The sequence below is a fragment of the Rhipicephalus microplus genome, chromosome 1 (assembly GCF_043290135.1).
Source record: "Rhipicephalus microplus isolate Deutch F79 chromosome 1, USDA_Rmic, whole genome shotgun sequence".
NCBI classification, from domain to species: domain Eukaryota; kingdom Metazoa; phylum Arthropoda; class Arachnida; order Ixodida; family Ixodidae; genus Rhipicephalus; species Rhipicephalus microplus.
In genome coordinates this window covers 230,041,824-230,062,353 of record NC_134700.1, presented here as the reverse complement: position 1 = coordinate 230,062,353, position 20,530 = coordinate 230,041,824, and the positions used below count along the sequence as shown (strand labels likewise).

At 44.7% G+C, this 20,530-nt stretch overlaps 1 protein-coding gene across 1 annotated transcript in view; it reads right to left on the bottom strand.

The window, feature by feature from the left end:
* The window catches only part of MnM (myomesin and myosin binding protein), a 51,308-nt gene that overhangs the window by 9,190 nt on the left and 21,588 nt on the right, over window positions 1-20,530 (bottom strand). The window contains exons 6-16 of the mRNA XM_037412359.2: window positions 14,487-14,641; window positions 13,425-13,587; window positions 12,188-12,475; window positions 10,640-10,757; window positions 9,188-9,360; window positions 8,391-8,687; window positions 7,738-7,868; window positions 5,573-7,645; window positions 5,015-5,138; window positions 4,025-4,151; window positions 1,155-1,336 (exon numbers count right to left, since the gene is read on the bottom strand). Of these exons, the coding sequence (XP_037268256.2) occupies window positions 1,155-1,336; window positions 4,025-4,151; window positions 5,015-5,138; window positions 5,573-7,645; window positions 7,738-7,868; window positions 8,391-8,687; window positions 9,188-9,360; window positions 10,640-10,757; window positions 12,188-12,475; window positions 13,425-13,587; window positions 14,487-14,641 (3,831 nt within the window). The remainder of the gene's footprint in view (window positions 1-1,154; window positions 1,337-4,024; window positions 4,152-5,014; window positions 5,139-5,572; window positions 7,646-7,737; window positions 7,869-8,390; window positions 8,688-9,187; window positions 9,361-10,639; window positions 10,758-12,187; window positions 12,476-13,424; window positions 13,588-14,486; window positions 14,642-20,530) is intronic.

Sequence of the window (20,530 nt, the reverse complement as noted above, 5' to 3'; positions counted from 1 at the left end):
TCGTAATATTTCCTCGCACACAGCACAGTTGGTGCTGCTCTCACTCCTCAATCGATGCATGCCACCTGGTGTTAATTAGTATCTGACAATCAGTCACGTTTCCAACAAGAAACTGCTGGAAGGCCTGCATGAAATCAGTGCTCAATAAGCTCAATGAGCTAATATAAGCTCAATAAGCTAATATGTTTATTCCCCCTTCCCCCGGCCACCACGCCGTCTACTTACTCTGCATTCTTTTTCCACGTAATGGCGTATGCATCTCTTCTACCTGTCTGTATGCGTGTTCTGATAATTATGACAGTAATGGAGAGCACACTCTCCACAAATGAACGTTTTATGATAAGCTAAACTAGTTGCACGATAAGATAACTTCAGTGAACTGCTATGAGTTGCGTATCACGCTGAAAGAAAAGCGGAGGGAAGCTGTATTAGCTACCAGCCACTGGACGTTGCAGCTAGCTTCTTCGTTAGAAGCGAATAATGCGAGCTTGTGCTCCAAGCAGTATGAGACGTGATGCGGGCTAGTTGGTGCCGTTCTAGCACCCGTCCTATGAATGTGTTCCTTCTGTGTCTCCGTCTTTTTCTTTTTTGCGCTACAAATATGATTGCGCTTCGGGCACGCAGATGTTGGCGTTGCCGGCCTGCGAGATTTGCTGCAATGCATATTAAGGTTTTGTGCGTGTGGTATACGTCTATCAGAACCCCGCACCTCTACCACTCTGAAAGGCCTAAGACATCTGTACCTGTCAACGCCACCAGATCTGTTAATTCTGCAGGTATTGACAAGGGTTAAACACGAAGAAGAAGAACAGATGTACAGGAATGAAATTGACCAATACCAACAGTGCTTGTGAGCCAGTTAAAGGTGAACAAGAACAAGATGAACATGTCTATATACTATAGTGCGAGCGAGGAAGTACGCTAAGAGTGGTTACAGTATCTCGTTTATCAACCTAACTATTGCGTGACAAGGTTCGATGCAGTCGAATCACTCATCAGGTCATTAAGAATTTTGCGCTGGCATATTCTTTCATAACTCAAACTTCACTTAACTTTCTATTACCGAGGTTGGTATAAAATCGAAACGATGCTTTAGAAATTCGTCTCAACTGTAAGCTTAAAGTTTCGCGTAACGCGTCTTTTTCAGTGTGTACCTTGGCCAGCGATCCTTAAGATGCTGGTGGAAACAGCCGTTCCAGAATCGTTCTCCGCTGTGCACGTAAAAACTCCGGCGTCCTCGGGTGTGACCTTGGCGATGCAGACGCGGCACACACCGTCCTTTGAGACGATCACGTCCGTCGTCAGGTTCGTGCGCAGGGGCCTCGAGTCCTTCAATCTGCATCGGAAACAGCGGAAAACGCAAAACCAGGTGCTCGAACGAAACGAACGCACGCTTCACATCGATCAAATTGACAGTGAAAGCGCAACGCGCCTACGCGCGCCGAACTGCCTGAAGCAAAGTCTCTAAATATCGCTTTTTAAGGCATCCGCCGTATACTTCAGGCAGCCGGCTTCTAATATAGCATGAACAAAGGAAAGGATAAGCTAAAATACAACGGTATAAGGCTAAATTGCTATTTGAAGATCCCCCTTCAAGGAAAAAAAAAGACAAGCTGCAAAGAACGCAGGGCATACAGGTAAGTGTATAGTGCGTTAATATGGGTGCACATGGAAATTCTGGCGAATGCGAAAAAAAAAACGAAGTGCCAGGTGTAAAAACTCGTTTAAGGCTTCTCTTGCCTTTGTAGCTTTCCTAACGACTTTTCTGCAATCCTCTTGACAGAATATTGCCTTTAAGATGTTCTTTTTTTCAAGGGAGAGGAGGGGGGGTCCCTTGGAGCATGTATATACGTAAATATTGTGCGTGGAAGCTGCAAACGCAGTGAATGACGCGGGTGGTCGTTTAGCGCACCGTCCTTGCGACATCGCATGCAGTGCCTTCGCTCTTCACACCTACGTGAAAAATAAAAGTAAGAAAGTGGGTAAGTGCTCCGAATTTTAATCGGCTCTTCCAAGGCCCTCATCTCCATATTGGCGTCGTTAAGAATAGACGGTAACCTTAGAGCGCACAAAATGGCAACATATATACTGCTTTCATTATATTACGGAGAATTGTTAAACATGCCTATAAGTACACATTTGATCCGTACTAGCAGCGTGTTGCTGATAGCGTTAATTGGCTGCTAGCGATCTCATGTCGGTAAATTTATGCACAGGAGTTTATTAACCGACCTGCCTCCGCCTACAAGCTACCTCCGCATGCGTAGAGATTTCAATGCCACATATTATCACCTACTCGGTGTGGTCGTTTGATAGCGTTAGCCTCTTCATTGGGGGTCTTTATTAAAATCTACTCCACCTACCTCAACTTTAGGTGGCCCTGAATATCATTGACGATTGACTTGCCTCAGCACAATGGCCTGGTAAACGTAGAGACTAGCTTATATTGACGCCAGCGCAAACACATGTGTGAACCGTGAGCGTTAAATATTCCCTGACCGATGTGAATTCACTTGAGGTGGAAGTTTGGACGTGTTGGTAATTTATCCCAAGTCAAGCACAGCGTGGAGAAAGATAACGGCGAAATGAGAGAGTGGCACGTCAATATGCTGCCGTTCATTCTCGTCACTTCATTTCGTGTTGTGTGTGTCTTGCAAGAGAGTGACTATAACTTTGATATTTTTCTTTATGATTTCTTATAGTTGTCCATCGAATAACTCAGGCTTTTCGAGGAGTATATGTCTTAAACTATGCTGAATGATATTCAATTATATATCTTAACGCCTGGTACAGCCGCCTCGACTGATAACAGCAGGCTGTAAATATCAAGCGCTGTAAGGAGCCAGTGATTGAGATGCTACTGTAGCAGTTGTTCGAAGCCACCTTAGGACAAAGCATGCAAGGCGCGTCGTCTAATGGCCATTAGAAATAATTGGATCGCGATGTAATCTTTCAGAAACATGTTGGGAAATTTTCTTAAAACTGGCAAGGTAGTTGCATCTTGTTAAAAAATAAAAAAACAAAGGTTCATTAAATAAACGACCAAGGGAACGAAAAATTGCCCGCAGCTTCCCTCGGGGAACACTGAGGAGGATGCGGACCATATAATTGGTTAACGGGGTGTTAAAGTGCGACTTACTTGGGTCGATGGCTAAATTGGTTAACGTGGTTGTGAAATGGGGTGTTAAATTGCGACTTACTTGGGTCGATGGCTAAATTGGTTAACGTGGTTGTAGGAGGGGGTGTTAAATGAGTGAACACGTACACACGTATGCGAAAGGGCGGCGCTGGTCGAAGGGACGTCGATCATTGTGTTTGTGGATTCGTTGGAATTCATTTCACCGCGACCTTGGACGTCGACGCGCCGTACAAACCAACCGACGAGCGGCAACTGAGCGAGCGAGCGCCGACCTTGAGTATATATACAGCACGACGGCGCATGCACTGTCAGCTGTTGAATGTTCTCGAAGCGCGACGCCACATGCGCGTCCACTGGAGAATCAGGAGAATTGTAGATGTCGAACGCGGTGTGTAGAGGAGGAAGGGTGCACAGATGGTGGAGGAGTGAAGCGCGCGCGGTGTGTAGAGGAGGAAGGGATGCACAGATGGTGGAAGAGTGGGCGACGGCGCGACGGCGCATGCGCGCGCGTCAGCTGTCGAATGTTCGAGAAGCGGTGTGGACGGCGCGGACGACGCGGACGGCGCACTACAAGGCGCGAGTATAAGATGCTCCGCATCTAAAACTCTTGTTGGCGTGAAAAGAACTTCGGATAATTAAGAGCAAAGTTTACAAGTTCTCACCAGTCAATTAGGCAGCTCGTCTCAGTAAATATCTTCCTTGTGCTTGAGTGGACTGGCTGGCTTATTCTCCTAGCAGTTTACTCTGTTTACAATTTCGCCTCTTATAGCTTCACTCGCGGGCTGCTTTCGTCCGGAGAACTTACTCGTGTCCTTTTACTGCTTACGTTGTTTAAACGCGTAAGCGCTGAGATGATTGGGCCGAAATAAAGGCTTCTTCGCTTACACTTTCAGCGTAGGTGTTGGGGACCCGGTTGCCCTCCAAGAGAAGACAGCCTTCCCACCAGGTCTAACGCTCAGGTCCGGGGCACACGACTCAAATCTCGGCTCCTCTGGCGTCTCATCCCTTTCACCTGCAAAAAAAAAAAGAGAGAAAGCTTCATACAGACAGTAAGACTACTTCTTTTTTTGCTTGCTCTTGTGCGTGTTCCCCATTGCACTATTTTCTTTTTGTAGTGCAACGTTGTAAAAAACATTAGTTTTATTTCTTTTTTCACTCACTTGTTTGGAGTCAGCACTCTGCATCCCAAAGACCGACCAGCACTTTTAGAAGAGTCTCAAAAAAAACGTATGTGATTAATTTTTCTTAGCTACCATCCCCCGTTTTGTTACGAAATGCTTAACAGACGATTACGTTTCACATCACTAATCGTCGCCATTAACTAATTTGTCAATTGAAATCTGTTGAAAAGCTGGCACCATGTAGCGCTCCTTGCTAACTTTTAAAACTTTTGGGAATTTTCCGAAGTCCGTCGCTACGCTAGTCAAGTTAAGAACGAAAAATGAAAGAAGACCTTTACCGGTGCCGTCTTATACCTTGACTTTGCGAAGCAGTACATCCAAGATGTACGCTCACATCAGTCCCCTATATAGTTATTATAGTAAAGAATCAGAATCCTGTTGTATTGAGAATGAATAAATCAAACTATGCAGCAGTCTAACAAATGAATTCAGCATAGTGATGCTACTTTTGCATCGCGGCTAAGTTTTTCAGAATACTCTGGGCAGAAAACGAGTTGCGATAATGAACGGCTGTAGACGCAACCATTCAAAAAAATAATAAGTTAGGCAATAGAGTTCTAATTTGACTGATTTTGGGCTGCTACCCACTTCTGTCATTAATGTTGATTCATTGATTAGTGATGACATTTCATGATTACACTTTTTTACCCATTTACCCGGTACGCGTTCAGGCATGTTTTTCGTGGCAGCTTACCTGTGACTCGGAGATAGGCACTTGTAGTGGCATCTCCATAAGCGTTCACAGCGTGGCACGTGTACTCGGCCGTGTCATCCGGCTTTACGTTGTAGATTTCAAGACTACACATCCCAAAGTCTGTCTATATTGTAAGGCAAAGAGAAGAAAAGAACCATATCTAACACAGCAGCGGAAAATGAATGAATGCAGGTAAGCAAATATATTCCTCTGCATTACGGCTACTTCCATGCATTCTTGCATATGATCGATCGAGTTGCACTGAAGGGAAAATGAACTTCATCGACAGATTCATTGAAAACAGCACAAACGTACAAACACGCACACTCGTTCACTGTGGTAACGTCATTTCGCTCATCTTACATTCACTTAGGATTTTCAAGCTTGTTTAGAAGCGGGGCTAACTCACCTCTTGTACACCAATAAGGCACCGGACTTAAAGCCCCCATCTACTGTATTATATTGTAACATGTGGAAGACGTGAAGAAGAACTTTAGGCGTCCGAAGGACGAATGCTGTTTGCACCAAAGCAAGCTTTGGTCCGCTGCTTATACTTACGACAGTAATCTCCATGTGTCTGATGTCGGGCGTCACCTTTATGCCATTCTTCAGCCACGTAACCTGGGGCATCGGATCACCAACCACAGTACAATGGAGCTTGATTCGGTAGCCACTGGGTGCAATGCGGTTGTCGAGGCGAGTCACGAAACGGGGTGCTTCACCCTGGGGCTGCTGCTTTGCGCGTAGCTTTACCGGCTGTGGTTCCTCGGAATCGGACGAGTCGCTTCTCGACAGTCGCCTGGACATGTAGCCTCGAGATCCTGACTCCGGGTATGGCCTGACGCGCGACGTCGCCGACGAATCTGAAGTACCTTCCGGCTTCCGGCCGCTGGTGCCTTCCTTACCACCGTTTTGGTCACCTGAAGGTCGCTCTCTAGTCTTAAGTTCTCGACGGAGCATGCTCTGCATCGATCGCAGAAGCTCCAGGTCACGCTCCAGGCTGGACATTTCCGATGAAATTCGGCTTTCTAGCCTGTCAATGTTTGTCGTCTTGACACTGTAGTCGTGCTCGATGCTTTTGGAGAGTGACGTGATCCTCCTGGAGTACGACCTTCTCGTACGTACGTCGAACTCCTTCACTCTTGCGGCCTTCTTGTAGTACAGCGCGTCGTGCATGTAGAACACTTCATCGTACTCGCCTGCTTGCGGCTTCGAACTCCTAATGATCGGTCGCTGGTAGCCAAAACTTGTATCCACTCCAGAGTCAGCTGGTGAAGCCGAGAGCAATTCACGCCGTTTTTCGTAAATCGGGTGCTCTAGCAGCAGCTCGGGCGACACCTGCGGCGTTACAATTCTTGGCACTGGTTCGGTCGGCTTGACTGTGGTTATGATCGCCATGGGACTGGGCACAGCTTCAATGTATTCCACCGAACAGCATGCGCGAGACGGGTGCTGGAGCCTGCGGAGATTCGATTCGGTCAGCAGCGTATCGATGATATAGTTGACTGCAAGCGGTAGCTGCTCACTGAGAGTGAAACGGCACACTATGGGCAGTCTCCTCTCGGGGTCCACGAACAAGCCCGCGGACTCGAGTGCTAGGGGAGGTGCCAGAACGAGAAGTGGTTCCGAAACGTCGATGATGAGAAAAGATGACTCGGGGAGCAGGTTCCTGTACATGTTCCACTGAGCAAGAGTGACCACTCTGACTGTGATTCCTTCCGGAGGTTGCGGGGCTGATACTTCATGGGTTTGGTCGAGAAGTAGAGGAGGCGAAAAGACGACAAGGTGAAATGTGTGAGGCACGAGGTGAATGCCAGGAGAATGCTCGGCGTCTGCGTGCCTCTTGACAGAGGGTGTATCGTCAGCGTTCTGCCATGTTAAGACAGTGACTGTACAGCTTACGGTGAGAGGAATGTAACCATACGTAGCCTGTTCGTACCTTTGTTCTTCGAGGGAGAGGTCAAAAACATCATCCCCCGCGTAAGGAATAACTTCGTACGAGTGTTCCCTCAAGCGGAGTGCGACAGCCTCCTTACGGTCAGACAATGGTGCTTCCAGTAGTGGTTCTTCTTTGGTTGCTGCGACAGCGGCTTCCGCGATCGGAACTGCCTTGCACACAGCAACGTCGCTGGTTTCGAGACTGGCACGTTTTGCCAGTGTGTCGTTGTCGATTTCGGACATTTCGCCAGATTCTACCTTGACTGTCGAGCTGGGAACGAGGGTTTCGTAGTCGCTAAGTTCGCTAGGCGCGAGCGGAGCTGTAACCTGGGACACCACCTCAGAAACAGCTGCGTCTTCGTTCAGGAATTCGTCAACGTCAAGCGAAGAACGCTGGTCATCGCTGTCGTACTTGGTGACAGTTAGTGTAACGTCTTCTTCTATGGAATCCAACTCCTGCTCCGTTGCGATAGCTTCAGTCTGTTCCGTTGACTCTAGTTCTGTGGCTAGCGTGTCGCCCCTGGAGTCCAGTCGTGGCAAGCTAACGGGCTCTGTGCTAGGACCTGGCTTGCTTGTCCCGTAAACGGTGACCGCTCGCAGTCTAAATGCATACTTGGCGCCTTCTTCCAGACCATAAATTGTACAGTGTTCGTGATGGGTGGTTGTCGCTTTTAGCCAAAGCTCATTGTCCATCTGTAAAGAAAAAGGAGTGCTTCTTCTGAATAATTGTGCCTTTGTCTAAGCATTTGTCAAATTGAATTTGAAGACAAAAATATTTTGCTCACGAGGCGCTTTTCGACGACGTAACTACTGACGGGACTGCCACCATCATTATCCGTTGGCTTCCAGGCCAACGTGCATGAGGTCCAATCCACAGAAGTAATTTCTGGTGGCAAAGTGGGAGGGTCGGGTTCGCCTATAGTATAAAGCACAGGTCTTTATATATACACAGGTTGTTGAAAACATAAAAGTAAATATTAAGTAAATTTATAAAACATGAAACATAAAAAGGTAAAAAATGCGTAAACGGATTGCAAATCCATATAGGTGAATGCATACCGCATTCATTTTTACTGAAATATCTCTCAATTAGCTTCCGCTACTTATGTTTACATACCAGTGAGGAAGCTTGGCACCTCCTACTACTAGATCAATGTTAAACTCAGATGTGGCATGAATATAAGTTTTCTAGCGTTGCGGAAAATTAGACAGACATTACTTGTAGCTGCAGTACGTGTATACATTTCTGACTGACTGGCAGTGCTCTAAGTCTTCACTGAAGTTCCGACAAGCCAAGTACTATTGTTTAAGATTTAGCTGCTCTGCCTTTGAAGTTAATGTAACGCGATATAAAGTATACATTAATCAATGATCCACTTCATCAATGCAAGCAAGACAGCGATGGTGGAATGCATACAAGGAGCAACGAGAAACGCACCTGTTATCATTATGTCCACTGAAAACGCGTCACTACCATGCTCGTTAATTGCTTCCAGCGAGTAAGTGCCCCGGTGATTGCAATCTGCGTCCACGATTTTGAACAGTATCGTCTGATCTTCGCTGTCGACGGTCACCGAGCAGTTAGGGTCGTCAAAACTCAAAGGCTGGCCATTGCGCTTCCACAGAAACGTCGGGGGTGGGTGGCCCGTGTAGGACAGCTTGACTCGCAACGTCTCACCGGAATCGAATATGAGGCCGTCTTTGTAGGCAGGGGAGCTGATCAACTTTGGTGGCGCTGGAAAGAAGAAAAAAAAATCAACAAGTGGTCATGCCTGTAAACAAAGAAGTGATCACGAAACGTTTGCGGTCTAAAATATCAGAGTTATTGATATACAGCACACAGAGTTGCTGAAAAAAAAAAAGGTGAAGTAGCCTATTCCGAAGATTATATCCTTACTGAGGCGTAAAAGCGTACATTATCTTAACACTATAAAAGTATTTGAGAAACTTCGCTTCAACTAAAACATTATAAAATAAAGGAAGCAAAAGAATGTGTAGTGGTGTAACGAAACAACACCTTCCTCTGCTTTCCTTGCAGCCTAAGTATGTTACGGTATGCTACGCTAAACTGCTCATTGGGTATGGCATGCCATTTAAAGTGAAAAAGGAGAAAAAAAAAACAAGCCATGCTTGTGTGCTCAACTAATGTACAGATATCATGCAAAGGATTGTTATAGTTAATGCCCCGGGGAAATCTCGATGGGGGAATGATGGCATGGGATGTATCAGAGTTACCTAAAACCGTCAACTTCGCCGACGTCGTTTTCAAACCGGCGTTGTTGAGGGCCTGGCATTCAATCTTGCCCTTGTCTTCGAGGCGCACTTGTTTGAGCCGCAGTGTCGAACTGGCTAGAGAAGTCTCGATGTCCGCACGTGGTGACTCGAATAATTCTTGACCTCCCTTGTACCTTTTCGAAAACAAAAGAATAGCGTCACGGGAGTGATGTCGGAGGCATTTCATTCATGGTTTTTTGGCCCAGCGAAAGTTGGATACTTTTTATGTGCAACAAAAGTCCATCTTGCTAGGAAGCGCAGCCACTATTACAAAGAACACACAACACAAGCGCTTGTGTTGTGTGTTCTTTGTAATAGTGGCTGCGCTTCCTAGCAAGATTGATTCTTACCAACTGGCCCGATACAATTGTTTATTGAGCAACAAAGGTCGCAGTGTATATCCGGCCAAACTGCAATATTATTGCCCGCACCAGTAGCTCTCAGGAATACTTCGCATTATCAATAAGCTTTCTAATAGAGCAGTAAGGGTGAGAACCTTTGTTTTAAATGCATTCCTTAATCGGTCATAATCTGTGGCCGGAGCTTGAGTCGCCTTGGCCAATTTAGTTTATAGTGTCATTACGTATGTACAACTCTGTCTCCGTAAGGTAAAGGGTAATTTGTCAGTTTCTATTCGAAAGCATCAAAGGCACATTTCATCATCAGAGGGGGTGCCAGGTCTGCCACAAAATTTCTACTCTGTTGGACCTGTCGCGTTAATCTACACAATTTTTTTACGACAATGACGCACGAAGACCTTTGAACTTGCATTCGAATAACAGCTTACTTTTTGCATTTACTCCCGAGAAGCCAATCCACTCGACTGCTAACCCCAAGTCGCGGGATATAATCCTTGCTGGGGCGGTCGCAATTTCGATGGAGGCGAAAATGCTAAATACCTTTGAACTTAGGTTTAGGGGCACGTTAAAGAATCTCGAGTGGTTGAAATTGTCGAAGCCCTCCACTACGGCGTCCCTTATAATCATATCGTGGTTTTGGCATGTAAAACTCGACAGTAATGATGCCCGAGAAGCCGGGGACCAAAATTGGACCTTTGTGAGAAGCATGACATCATTTCATTTTTTTTCCCGCATCCATGACTAAGCCTAATATCTTTAGGAATTGACAAACCATGCTCCCTCTCGCCCACCTCCACCTAACGAAGAACTCTGCATATGCTAATCTTAACACTCGTGTACTTGATTATGTGCCCTTCAAATAAAATGAGTGCAGGCATACAAAATAATCATACTTTTCCCAATGCGACATGCCTCATATCTTTGTTTAAGACGCATTCAATTCCTGTTTTATTATTATTATTATTATTATTATTATTATTATTATTATTATTATTATTATTATTATTATTATTATTATTATTATTATTATTATTATTATTAGAGAACCTGTTACCATGTGATCTCTGGCGTGGGCTTCCCTGTAAACTGGCATGTGAAGCACGCATCATTGTCAACAAGAACGTTCACGTCGGAGAGTAACTTGGTAAACTCTGGCGCTGTCATCGATGCAACTGAAAAGAATAAAACAAAACCTTAGAGACCATCCAATTAACCGCTTACGATCGTGTATAATATATATGTTTATTTGCTGCTTTATATGGTTTTTGTCCACCATATATCACTCGATGTGATACGTTGTGACATAAGTCACGCACACAAATACACGTACCTTGCTTATGTGCCACAAGTGAAAAAAAAAATGGTATTGAAGCTCACCTCTTGTCGTCTGAGCAGAGGACCTGACAAATGCTTAGTCAAGCATGAAAGACGTGTTAAAAGTGAAGGTTTCATTTGAATTTATTTTAAAATTAGGAAAATTCTTTTGCTCAGCCTTGAGTTTCGGAACAGCAACCAAGTTGGAAGCAGCTTTTAAATATTTATTTAATGTAGCTGTCGTGCGTTGCAGCCACCTAGTATCGATACTACACTAGCGACCAAAGTGTGCATCTAATTACTCCTGCTTTAAATTATCACTTATTTCTTCAAACCAGCATAAAAGAAAGAAGGGAGCCCAATAGAGCTGCAACACAGTACTGAATATATGAACAGTGCAACCTAGAATGAGCTACGGCGTAACTACGGAAGCAATAAAGAAGAACAGCAAAGAGCTCTTTTATCTAGGAAAAAAATGTTACAGGATTCAAAGTAGGATGGGAGAGCATTAAGGTGTTTTTTTTTTCTGTCTATAGTTAAGCTGTACCTACTTCTAGTTTGCGCTGTTCGCATATTCAGTTATGTCCTACGAACTCTCCCGAGTTTCAACGCTTGAACACAGTATTTGAGTCAAATAGTGCAAATAACAATCAACAAGTACTTCAGAATTACGCTGCATGCATTCACGACAGACTTACAATTGGAGCTGCGCTGTATGTGCAATGAACAGCATGTTTTATCCACGCGAATAAAATCAGTCTTCCCAACAAACTAATGTGGTGATGCTCAGGTACATTATAGGCAATTAGAAGAACAAGAGTGAAATATAGGATAAAAAGCCCTCTGGTGGCATGAAGTTAGGCAATCTGAGTTCACGAAAGATAGTGTATTTACAAAAATAGCGTCCACTTTCTTTCAGTAGCATGTGACACATCTTTTGATATTAGATATCACCGCAAAAAATGTACCCGCTGTGTGAAAAATCTTTTTGTCAAATCATGAGCACCGTGTTATTTTGCGGTTACACAAAGTATTTGAGTTCCTTGGGCAGTGCCTGAAAATCAGACGAGAAACGAGTATCGCATTCCCACAGTCATTTTTATTCATAACAATTCGAGTGCCGTGCCTGATTTCGGCTGCTACAGACTGAAAACACTAGCACAGAAAAACCCAGTTGGCATCACACAAGTGGTACTGTGAAGCAGTCCACGAGAATTGAAAGCATTCTATTTGTAGTGATGTGTTTACGTTACACTGGGGAAGAACTTGAAACTCGCTACGTGTTCACCTTTCCTTGTGATGACAATGGGCTCGGACGGCTTGGACCACTTGCCCATGCCGCACTCATTTTCAGCGCTGACGCGGAACGAGTACTCGATGCCGGGCACCAGGTTCTGCGCCACGAACTCGGCCTCTCGCTGCTGGCTTACCACAATCCACACGTCGCCCACCAGGTCACATCGCTCGAGCACGTACAGGGTCACCCCGTCACACGGGGGCGCCCATGTCACGATGCACGCGTCAGGCATGGTCGGGTGCACGACAACCACGGGCGGATCAGGAGCGGGAGGCTTCTCTGCAGTGTCGCGAGTAAGCAATAGTAAGAAGACATTGCGAAACGACGAGGGACATCAATTAAGCTTGAGCTGTCAACTGAAAGACTCGTAATCAATCTGCACATTGTTTGCAAGTGGTCACATATTCCCAACTTAGACATCTCTGTGGATATGTTGTTGTACGTTCCGCTAGCCACGTGAAGTCCCATTTCACTCTCTTCTATGACTTCATTATTCACCTTCAGAACATCGATGCTAGGACAGGAGTTGTGATTCGTTGTGATAGCGACTTGGTAAACTACTCTGCCCCTGCAGTATTTAGTCAGAGAGTGTTAACTTCCCCCCCCCATGAGTGCATAAAAAATAAACAAGAGAAAGAGATATAGAGAGGCAGCAGTACATCACTATACGAATTGTGTTCTCAAAAATATTGCACTGAGCGCATTTCATCTGACTGATAAGAAAGCTAATATAGTACTGGGACGTACATTGCTTTAAAGACAGAGATGTGGTTTTTCCAACTGCGCAATTTCACATGTATTGGCACATTCAATAACGCCACTTATTTTTCACTACAGGTACACTGAATGAGCGAAACCCATTTAGGAGGCCTTCATAATAAATCTGAATTTGGCTACTGCTCTAAGGAAATTCATTTACTCGATGCTTACACGGTAAGAGGGAGAGTGAACTTCTTCGTAATTTTTCCAATATACTTAAAAATGCTGAAAATACGTTGATGTGAGGGTACTGCCCTACAACAGGCGAGAAATAGCATCTGTATGGCAGGCGATACTTTTTCACGAAACTTAAAGAAGAATGGCCACGGGAACCTCTCACCAAGGCATTCAACTGTTAATTCTTTACAAGCCAGCAGCATAGTGATCAATCGCTTTGTTTTTAAATTTACCACAACGCACAACCTGTTATACATAATTACGCGCAATAAACAATGCGTGCCAAACTCACTGGGTGCTGCCTGTACTCGGACGGGCTTCTTGTCTACGAGCGCGTCGCCGACTCCGGCTTGGTTCTCGGCGCTGACTCGAAATACGTAGAAGTGGCGACACTTGAGATCCTCGACGGTGAAACGGGTTCGGGCGTCAGGCGTCCTCAGAGAGAACTTGGCAATCTGCGCCGGAGGCGAAAGGGAGTGGGCATCTTCACGCAATGACTCTGGGGGCGAAGCCAAGCTCAAGCTATACTTGTCCGAACTGAGCGCAAGGCATTCCGCAATATCGAGAAACGGGAGCTCCCATCGAAGTGATGTATTACCTAAGTAGTATTTCGAACCCATGTACTCTTTCTGGCAGGCGAAGCGCCATTTCAAGCTAGGTATTAGCCTACATAAATTTCAGCTGGTTGATAGGGATTCAAGAAGGACATAACGACCAAAACTATACGCAAAGTAGGATGCAAAAGAGGACATAGGGACCAAGACTATGCAAACACCGCGCTGTGTTGTGTTGTTGCGATTTCAAATCTTGCGTCGGTGCTTGCAAGCTTACCCTTTTTTACTATTCCGCTGTGTTAAGGTGCCCTGTATTCAAGAAAAAACACCTGTCAAGTGTGATAGCGGACAGCTTATTCGAAAATATAGAAAAGCTCTCAAAAAAAGAATGTTCAAAGCAGAAAAAAAAAACGCTTTACAACGTCCGTGCATATACGAGTAATTAATATTCTTACACCAACGGACTCCATTGGTTCGCAAGTAGTACGTCTCCTATTGAATCGGAGAGGTGGTAGATCTTAAATATAAATGATGTATACGAAGCATATTTTTGGGACTTTCAGCGGCTGCCAGCTACTTTTTTTTCACACAAAATTTATTCGAGTGAATTTCACAGATAAACTTATACCTAAAACAGACCGAACGTTCAAGTAAACAGACAAAAGTAATAAATAAATACACTTCATGGTAAAGTTAGGGCACCTAAGCAAGTGAAACAGACTCATTTTCCCAGTCAGATCACGCAAGTAAGCTGCAGTGGAGTCATAGCAAACACTTCAACAATATGGGCAAATTTGTACCTCAGCAGCAGACACATCTCGATATTCGACGATGTAATTAGCGACGGCGTCCCCACCGTCGTTGAGGGGCGGCTTCCAGGACAGTCGAATTGAGTTCTCGGTGATTTCTTCGATCACCAGTGGTCCCACGGGAGCCGATGGAGGCACAACGACTCCTGCGCATATCGAGATTGTTGCAGTGAGGAAAAGGAGTAGAAGATTGATAGGTGAAGGTGATGAAGCTGAGGGTTGTCCGATTGCACCAACACTGTAGCACACTTCCGGCAAATCCTCCGAATAGTTCTCCGAGCCATTCCGCCGGGGCGCAATCAACCGAGCCGCGTTCTAAGCGTATAGACTTTTGTGCTTGTGGTACTTTCTACCTGTGTACACATTTGTGTATTACTTCATCCTGAATGGGCCGTAGTCCCTGCACGCGACCTGTTTTCTCGTACTCTGCCGGGGCAACGTAAAGCCGCATTAACTCTGTAAAATATATTCGCCATCATTTCTGGTGAGCAAAGAAAGCCTATAACGGCTGGGACGAAGTTGTGAAGGAAAGCTGTTCGTTGATAAGCATAATAAGCTGGCTCTGTATCCCGGTCTTGTTGATTGAAACAATTTTTTTAGCGAATCACGAACACTTAAGCGACATCGCTACACATGTTGCTTCTTCGAAAAAAAAAAAAGACAACGCAATATGAAACGCTGCCAAGTACGAAGTGGAAAATTGTTTATCGATTGCTCTCTTTAGGCGTTATCATATATAAACTTTTAACTATTAACTATATCAACTTTTAACGTACACGCGGCTTAATCAATTATCACCTGCATTTTCGAAGCTTCGAAACGTGCTCGTTGAGCAAAGTTAATGTTCTAAGCATGAACGTGTATACTGCATCAAGGCCTCAGTTTCCGCTCGGAAATAAAAATAGTTCGCTTCATGTACGTAGAGTAGAGTGTTCGCAAAGGCGTCGACCTCTCTCTTAATGTACAATGATTGCCTGCAGAACTTCGCCAGACTTTCCAAAGTAGGTGTTTCCTGGTACGACTATATATTTGCTGTTTCATTTTTCACTACAGCTTGAGTATCTTTGTTCATGAAAATCTTTCCATCTAATATTGATAAGTTTCAGTTCATTACATTTCAAATAATCCCTTCGTCTTGTGTCCCGCAAAAGCCCTATGATATAGCAGTAAAAGAAACGTGAGCTAAACATCATCAACTATTGTAGAACTAACGCAAATCCGGACCCATTTTACTCTTGAATCTCGCCCTCCCCTACCTAGATAACAGACCCATGTTGATGGCCTTTACGGGCTTGTTGGAGATAAGATCCGATAATTAAATGTATACGTGCATGATCACGAATATGCCTGCTGCATGTATCTCGTTAAGCCAAGAGAGCATTGAAAGTTTTGTATAACTAGCGTACATAGGGACTAGAAGCTATTGTGTATATGTGTATAAAAAGTTTATGAATATTCACGTTCTTTGACATTTCTTTGGGTGTAGTAAATTTTTTCATATGGTCTACGAGTCATTGCAAACTCAGACATAGAAAAATAGTTTAGGTAACAATAAAATGCATAACCTATTACAATGGGATAAACTTAGTTCATACATGCAAATAAAATACCAGAGCTTTCGCAAAATTAGTTTCTGTAACTGAGTTTGTGCCTGTATATTTTATTTGCTAACTAGAATTCCAGGGAAGCGAATTATAGGAACGACGAAACTTTTCTACCCACTCTTCAAGCGGGGTTTGTAATGCCCCGTACAAAGCGCGAAACAAAGTGCTGTTTTTCCGTGCGTTTCTGTTGTGCCTCACGTTCTAACTTTGTTGGTAATGGCTTTGCAGAACGCGGGGTGAAAGTCGTAAAATCGGTGCGCTGAATTTTTGGAGTTCCGGAAACTTTAATGGCCCTACTCTTGCTCACCCCTTTCGCATGAGCTACTTCGCTGCACGAGACAGAATTTCTGCGTTAATCATTAAAAGCAACTTGTCCACAAAACGTTTGATGTTTAATTTCTCAATGCATTCCTTCGCAGAGGGCTTTGTCTCACGCTCGTTTATTTTGTTTAATCGTTTCTGCTCAGTATATTTCTGACCCCTGAATTTCACGGGCGCGTGAAGAGAGTCGCTCTCAATCAGAATTTGAGTATTGTCAAAGGTTTTTTCTATCCTCAACCAAAAACAGTGATACATAAGAACCTTCTTGCTTCTCGCAATCGACGCTTGGAAATAAGCCGCATGCTGCAACACAAAACACACTGACCTTCAAAGGGGACCGCTCGCTACTCAAAGTAATTAAAAATACAAAAGCGTTCAAGCTGGCTGTCTTCGAGTTGCCGATGTAGGCGGTTGAATCTTGACACCATGACTACTTTTCTTATCGCTTTTTTTTTCTTTTTTCAACCCTGGTGGGCCACTTCAGCTCGAAGCTAAAACTGTCTCAAAGCGTGCGGAAGCAACTGAAGCAGAGCACTCTCGTAACAAGACAAAGAAACACAAAGCAGCCGGGTCGCGCAAGTATTTCTTTTGCTTCCCGATGCGGTGACGCTGCATGCGAAGGCGCCGGCAAAGAAAACCTGGGGAGGGAGGAATGATGTTGCAAAGAAGCGACACGGTTTTCTGCTCACAAGGTCTTGGTAGGAGGTTGCTGTGGTCTTCGATGCGAAGGGCACCTCGATGCTGGTACTGCGTAAGCCACCGGCTTTTGTGCTCGAGTCGATAGTGGTCCGAACACCGTGCTCGCCTTTGCGCGCCGTAGGAACGTGCGCCTTCAGGAAACTCCGAGGACGTCGGCCACACGCTACACTTTCCGCGAAGAGCGTGGAGCAAACACAACACGAACGTGGTGTTCCTGGGCGCAACTATCTATCCGGCTCCGGCCGAAGGCAAGGATATGTGGCTCGCAACAGAGAAGAAGGCTTTGGAGAAAGTGTGTAGACGTGAGGGGAAGGGCCAGGTAGAGCGAGGCTGTGGTCGTCGACGGTGGGAAAGGAAGAAAGAGATCTGTCGACTCTCCGGCGGTCCAGAAATAAACCCTGATTCAGGGGAAAAACGGGCCGGGGCCTTAACGCGGGGGTCTGAGACAGCTTCGCGCTTTGCAGTCAGTGTTTTCCATCTCCCTTCCCCGCTATCGCAGGGTCGACCACAGCGAGCTAACAGCGAGGGTTCGGCCGAGACGGTGTTCTTGTCGCGCCGTCGTGGCGAGTCCGGGAGGGTGCGTTCTCGACTCATTTAGATCGTGCCGAGTCGGCGCGTCTCGCTCGTGCGTTGCTTGCTTGGGAGGCGCTGTGGAGGCCGCAGACCTATGGCTGTTTCGGGTCAGCTAGCACCGCAGCTCAGACTGTGCGTGGCTGTAGAATTTACGGAGACCGAAACAGTGCTTTGATGTTTCGTTCTGTTTTCTTTTGTAAACCTTCAGATTGCCAGAGCCGATTTCGGCAGGTGTAATCAGTTGCTTGACACCGTGAGTCAAGCTGTTGTTTCAAACGAAATCACTGATCTCTAATGACCTGAAATCTTTGAGAAGCGCGGAAAAGCATTGAATTATACGGTCGCTTAGGAGTGGTCCTTCATATTTTGCATGCCATACATACTAGAAGCTGGTTTCTTGTTTAGAACATCTAGATGTATATTTCGCTTACTAAATTGGTTGTGCATTTTGTTGCTCATGTCACACGAACAGCGTAAGTTAACACATGAGTACTTATTTTATATATGGGCTCATATACCCCATGTTCCAGCAGTGACAACGTCTTCTTCACAGCGTTATTATCTGTGAACAGCTGCACTGGCTTAGGACAAGTAAAAAAGAGGGAAATATCTAATGTATGATAAATTTAAGAGTGTGAGCTGCCTGGTCGTTGAACATCCTGAACCGTTGGTTTAAGAATGAACATTTTGATAATGTTAATGAATGTTTTGTGCATGAATGTACCTGTTTTTATGTGTGATCCGTATAAAAAAAACTACAGGTCTTGTGAAGTGCAGCGTAGCTGTGGTATCTTACTGTGCTTCTGATGGTCATAATTGCCTCGAGTTTGCCGGCAGAGAAATTTTTCTTGCATGGAAGAAAGGTACGTAGTTACCAACTTGTCAAACTCATTGTTACACCCTATATTATCTGAAGTGATACCAAAGTGAAACATTCCTGTTTGGTACTTATTGATCTATCTGCTCGTATTGTTCAGCAGATGCTGTATTACCGCTTTCCACTATGTAAAGCGTTTTTTTTATGTGAGCTTTAGCGTGGCTCAAATACCACCACCATGGTGTTTGTTGTAGATGTCTAAGGCATTGTTAAGCGATCGAAAGATTGCTTTTGCCGTGGGCTCCTCAGATATCGTGTTTTGATGACGAAGTAGAATTAAAAACGTAGATGATTCGTCGCTAACATCGGTAGTATAGACCAGGCTCTTACTAAAAATGGATAACTTAGGTCTTTACCGAAAAAAACGTGGTGATTTCGGCAATATTCACGAGTTATATGGTGATAGCCGTACCACTACTAACATAAACAAATTTTCATTTTTATACTAATAGACTAAATAAAGATGCAAAAAAAAGATTTGAACCATATTTTATGCCTGTGCATTACCATAGAAGTCACTCATGCCCTCAATGAATATAAAGAGAAAAACATAATACGTCCTAGTATTCAGCTTTCGCAGCACTACGCCTTTTATCTGACTTGCGTCGCGTAGCATAATTCTTTCAGCTGGGCTTGCTTCTTGAGATTCCAGCATATTATGTACCACACTTCATATTCTATATGTTCTCACAAGATACCGTAATATAGAATGAGCATGCCTGATAAGAGCCCATGCGCAAATGTTGCGCATGTAAACAGTGCTATGTCACCAGGGGCCTATATATCAAGGCCATGTTGGCTCATTCGGGGCAACGGTGGCATAACGTGGTCGCACCATCGGTCTCAGGAAAACATGCCATCACACATCAAAAATAACAGGGGCATTCTTGGCCCACATCTCACAATGTTGTTGGAAAGCGTCACCGTGTGTATACACTCCTCTAAAGTTCTAGTTCTCACCTTTTTTTCAGTTTTTGCTGAAGTTTGAAAAACAGATAAAGAGAGAGAGAACATTCGCGATGAATCACGTTGCCTTGAATAAATTGAAGTGGTCGGGAACCCCTGTGCGCCATACTGTCTGTAGCACCACCGGGCAAAACCATGGCTGAGTGCCAGGTGAGCTCACACTAAACAGACATGCTGTATGGGGTACTTGAGCGTATCTGACAATAAAATCTGGGTCAGTTGGCAAGGTAAAGGTGTTCGCATCGTAGGTAAAACACTAAAACAAATACGACGAGAGAGCACGTGGTTTGGCTAACGGTCATTAAGTGCTTGTCAAAAACATTTTAAAAAGTGAGGAATGGATGAAGGTTCCCTGTTATTTGTTCGACACAACTTCATGACACCTACGAGCAATGAAACCAAGGATAGTAAAGGGGACGTTAATTACGTTAGAAGACTGGCAGTGCAAACACGGACACAAGAGAGACGACAACTGGGACGCCACTAACACCGACTTTTACCTTTCGCAAATTTCTCTTACACACACACACACACACACACACACACACACACACACACACACACACACACACACACACACACACACACACACACACACACACACACACACACACACACTCGATTTTCTATAAGAAATGTCACCTTTCTCTTGCATGCGTGTCTAGATGCCTGGTATTTTAACATGAACGCGTACTTTAGCATTTTTACAAGCCACTCTATTGGATTCGCGTCTTTAAATTTACCCCAGCGTAGCAGGACTATATTCTCCTCTATTTACCTTACCATCGTCATTTGTTACTTTTTCGCTGCCCTGTATATCTTCTCTAGTGTAATATAGCAGGCCAAATTAATGCTGTAGCCCAGGCCAACCTCTCTATCATTCTGTAAATAAAATTTCCCTCTGTCGATCGCTCCAACTAACTCAGCTCTGTTACTTCAAGGATGTTATTTGTAGCTGACAACTTGCCGTAGAGAACGATTGGTTGAAATCTGCA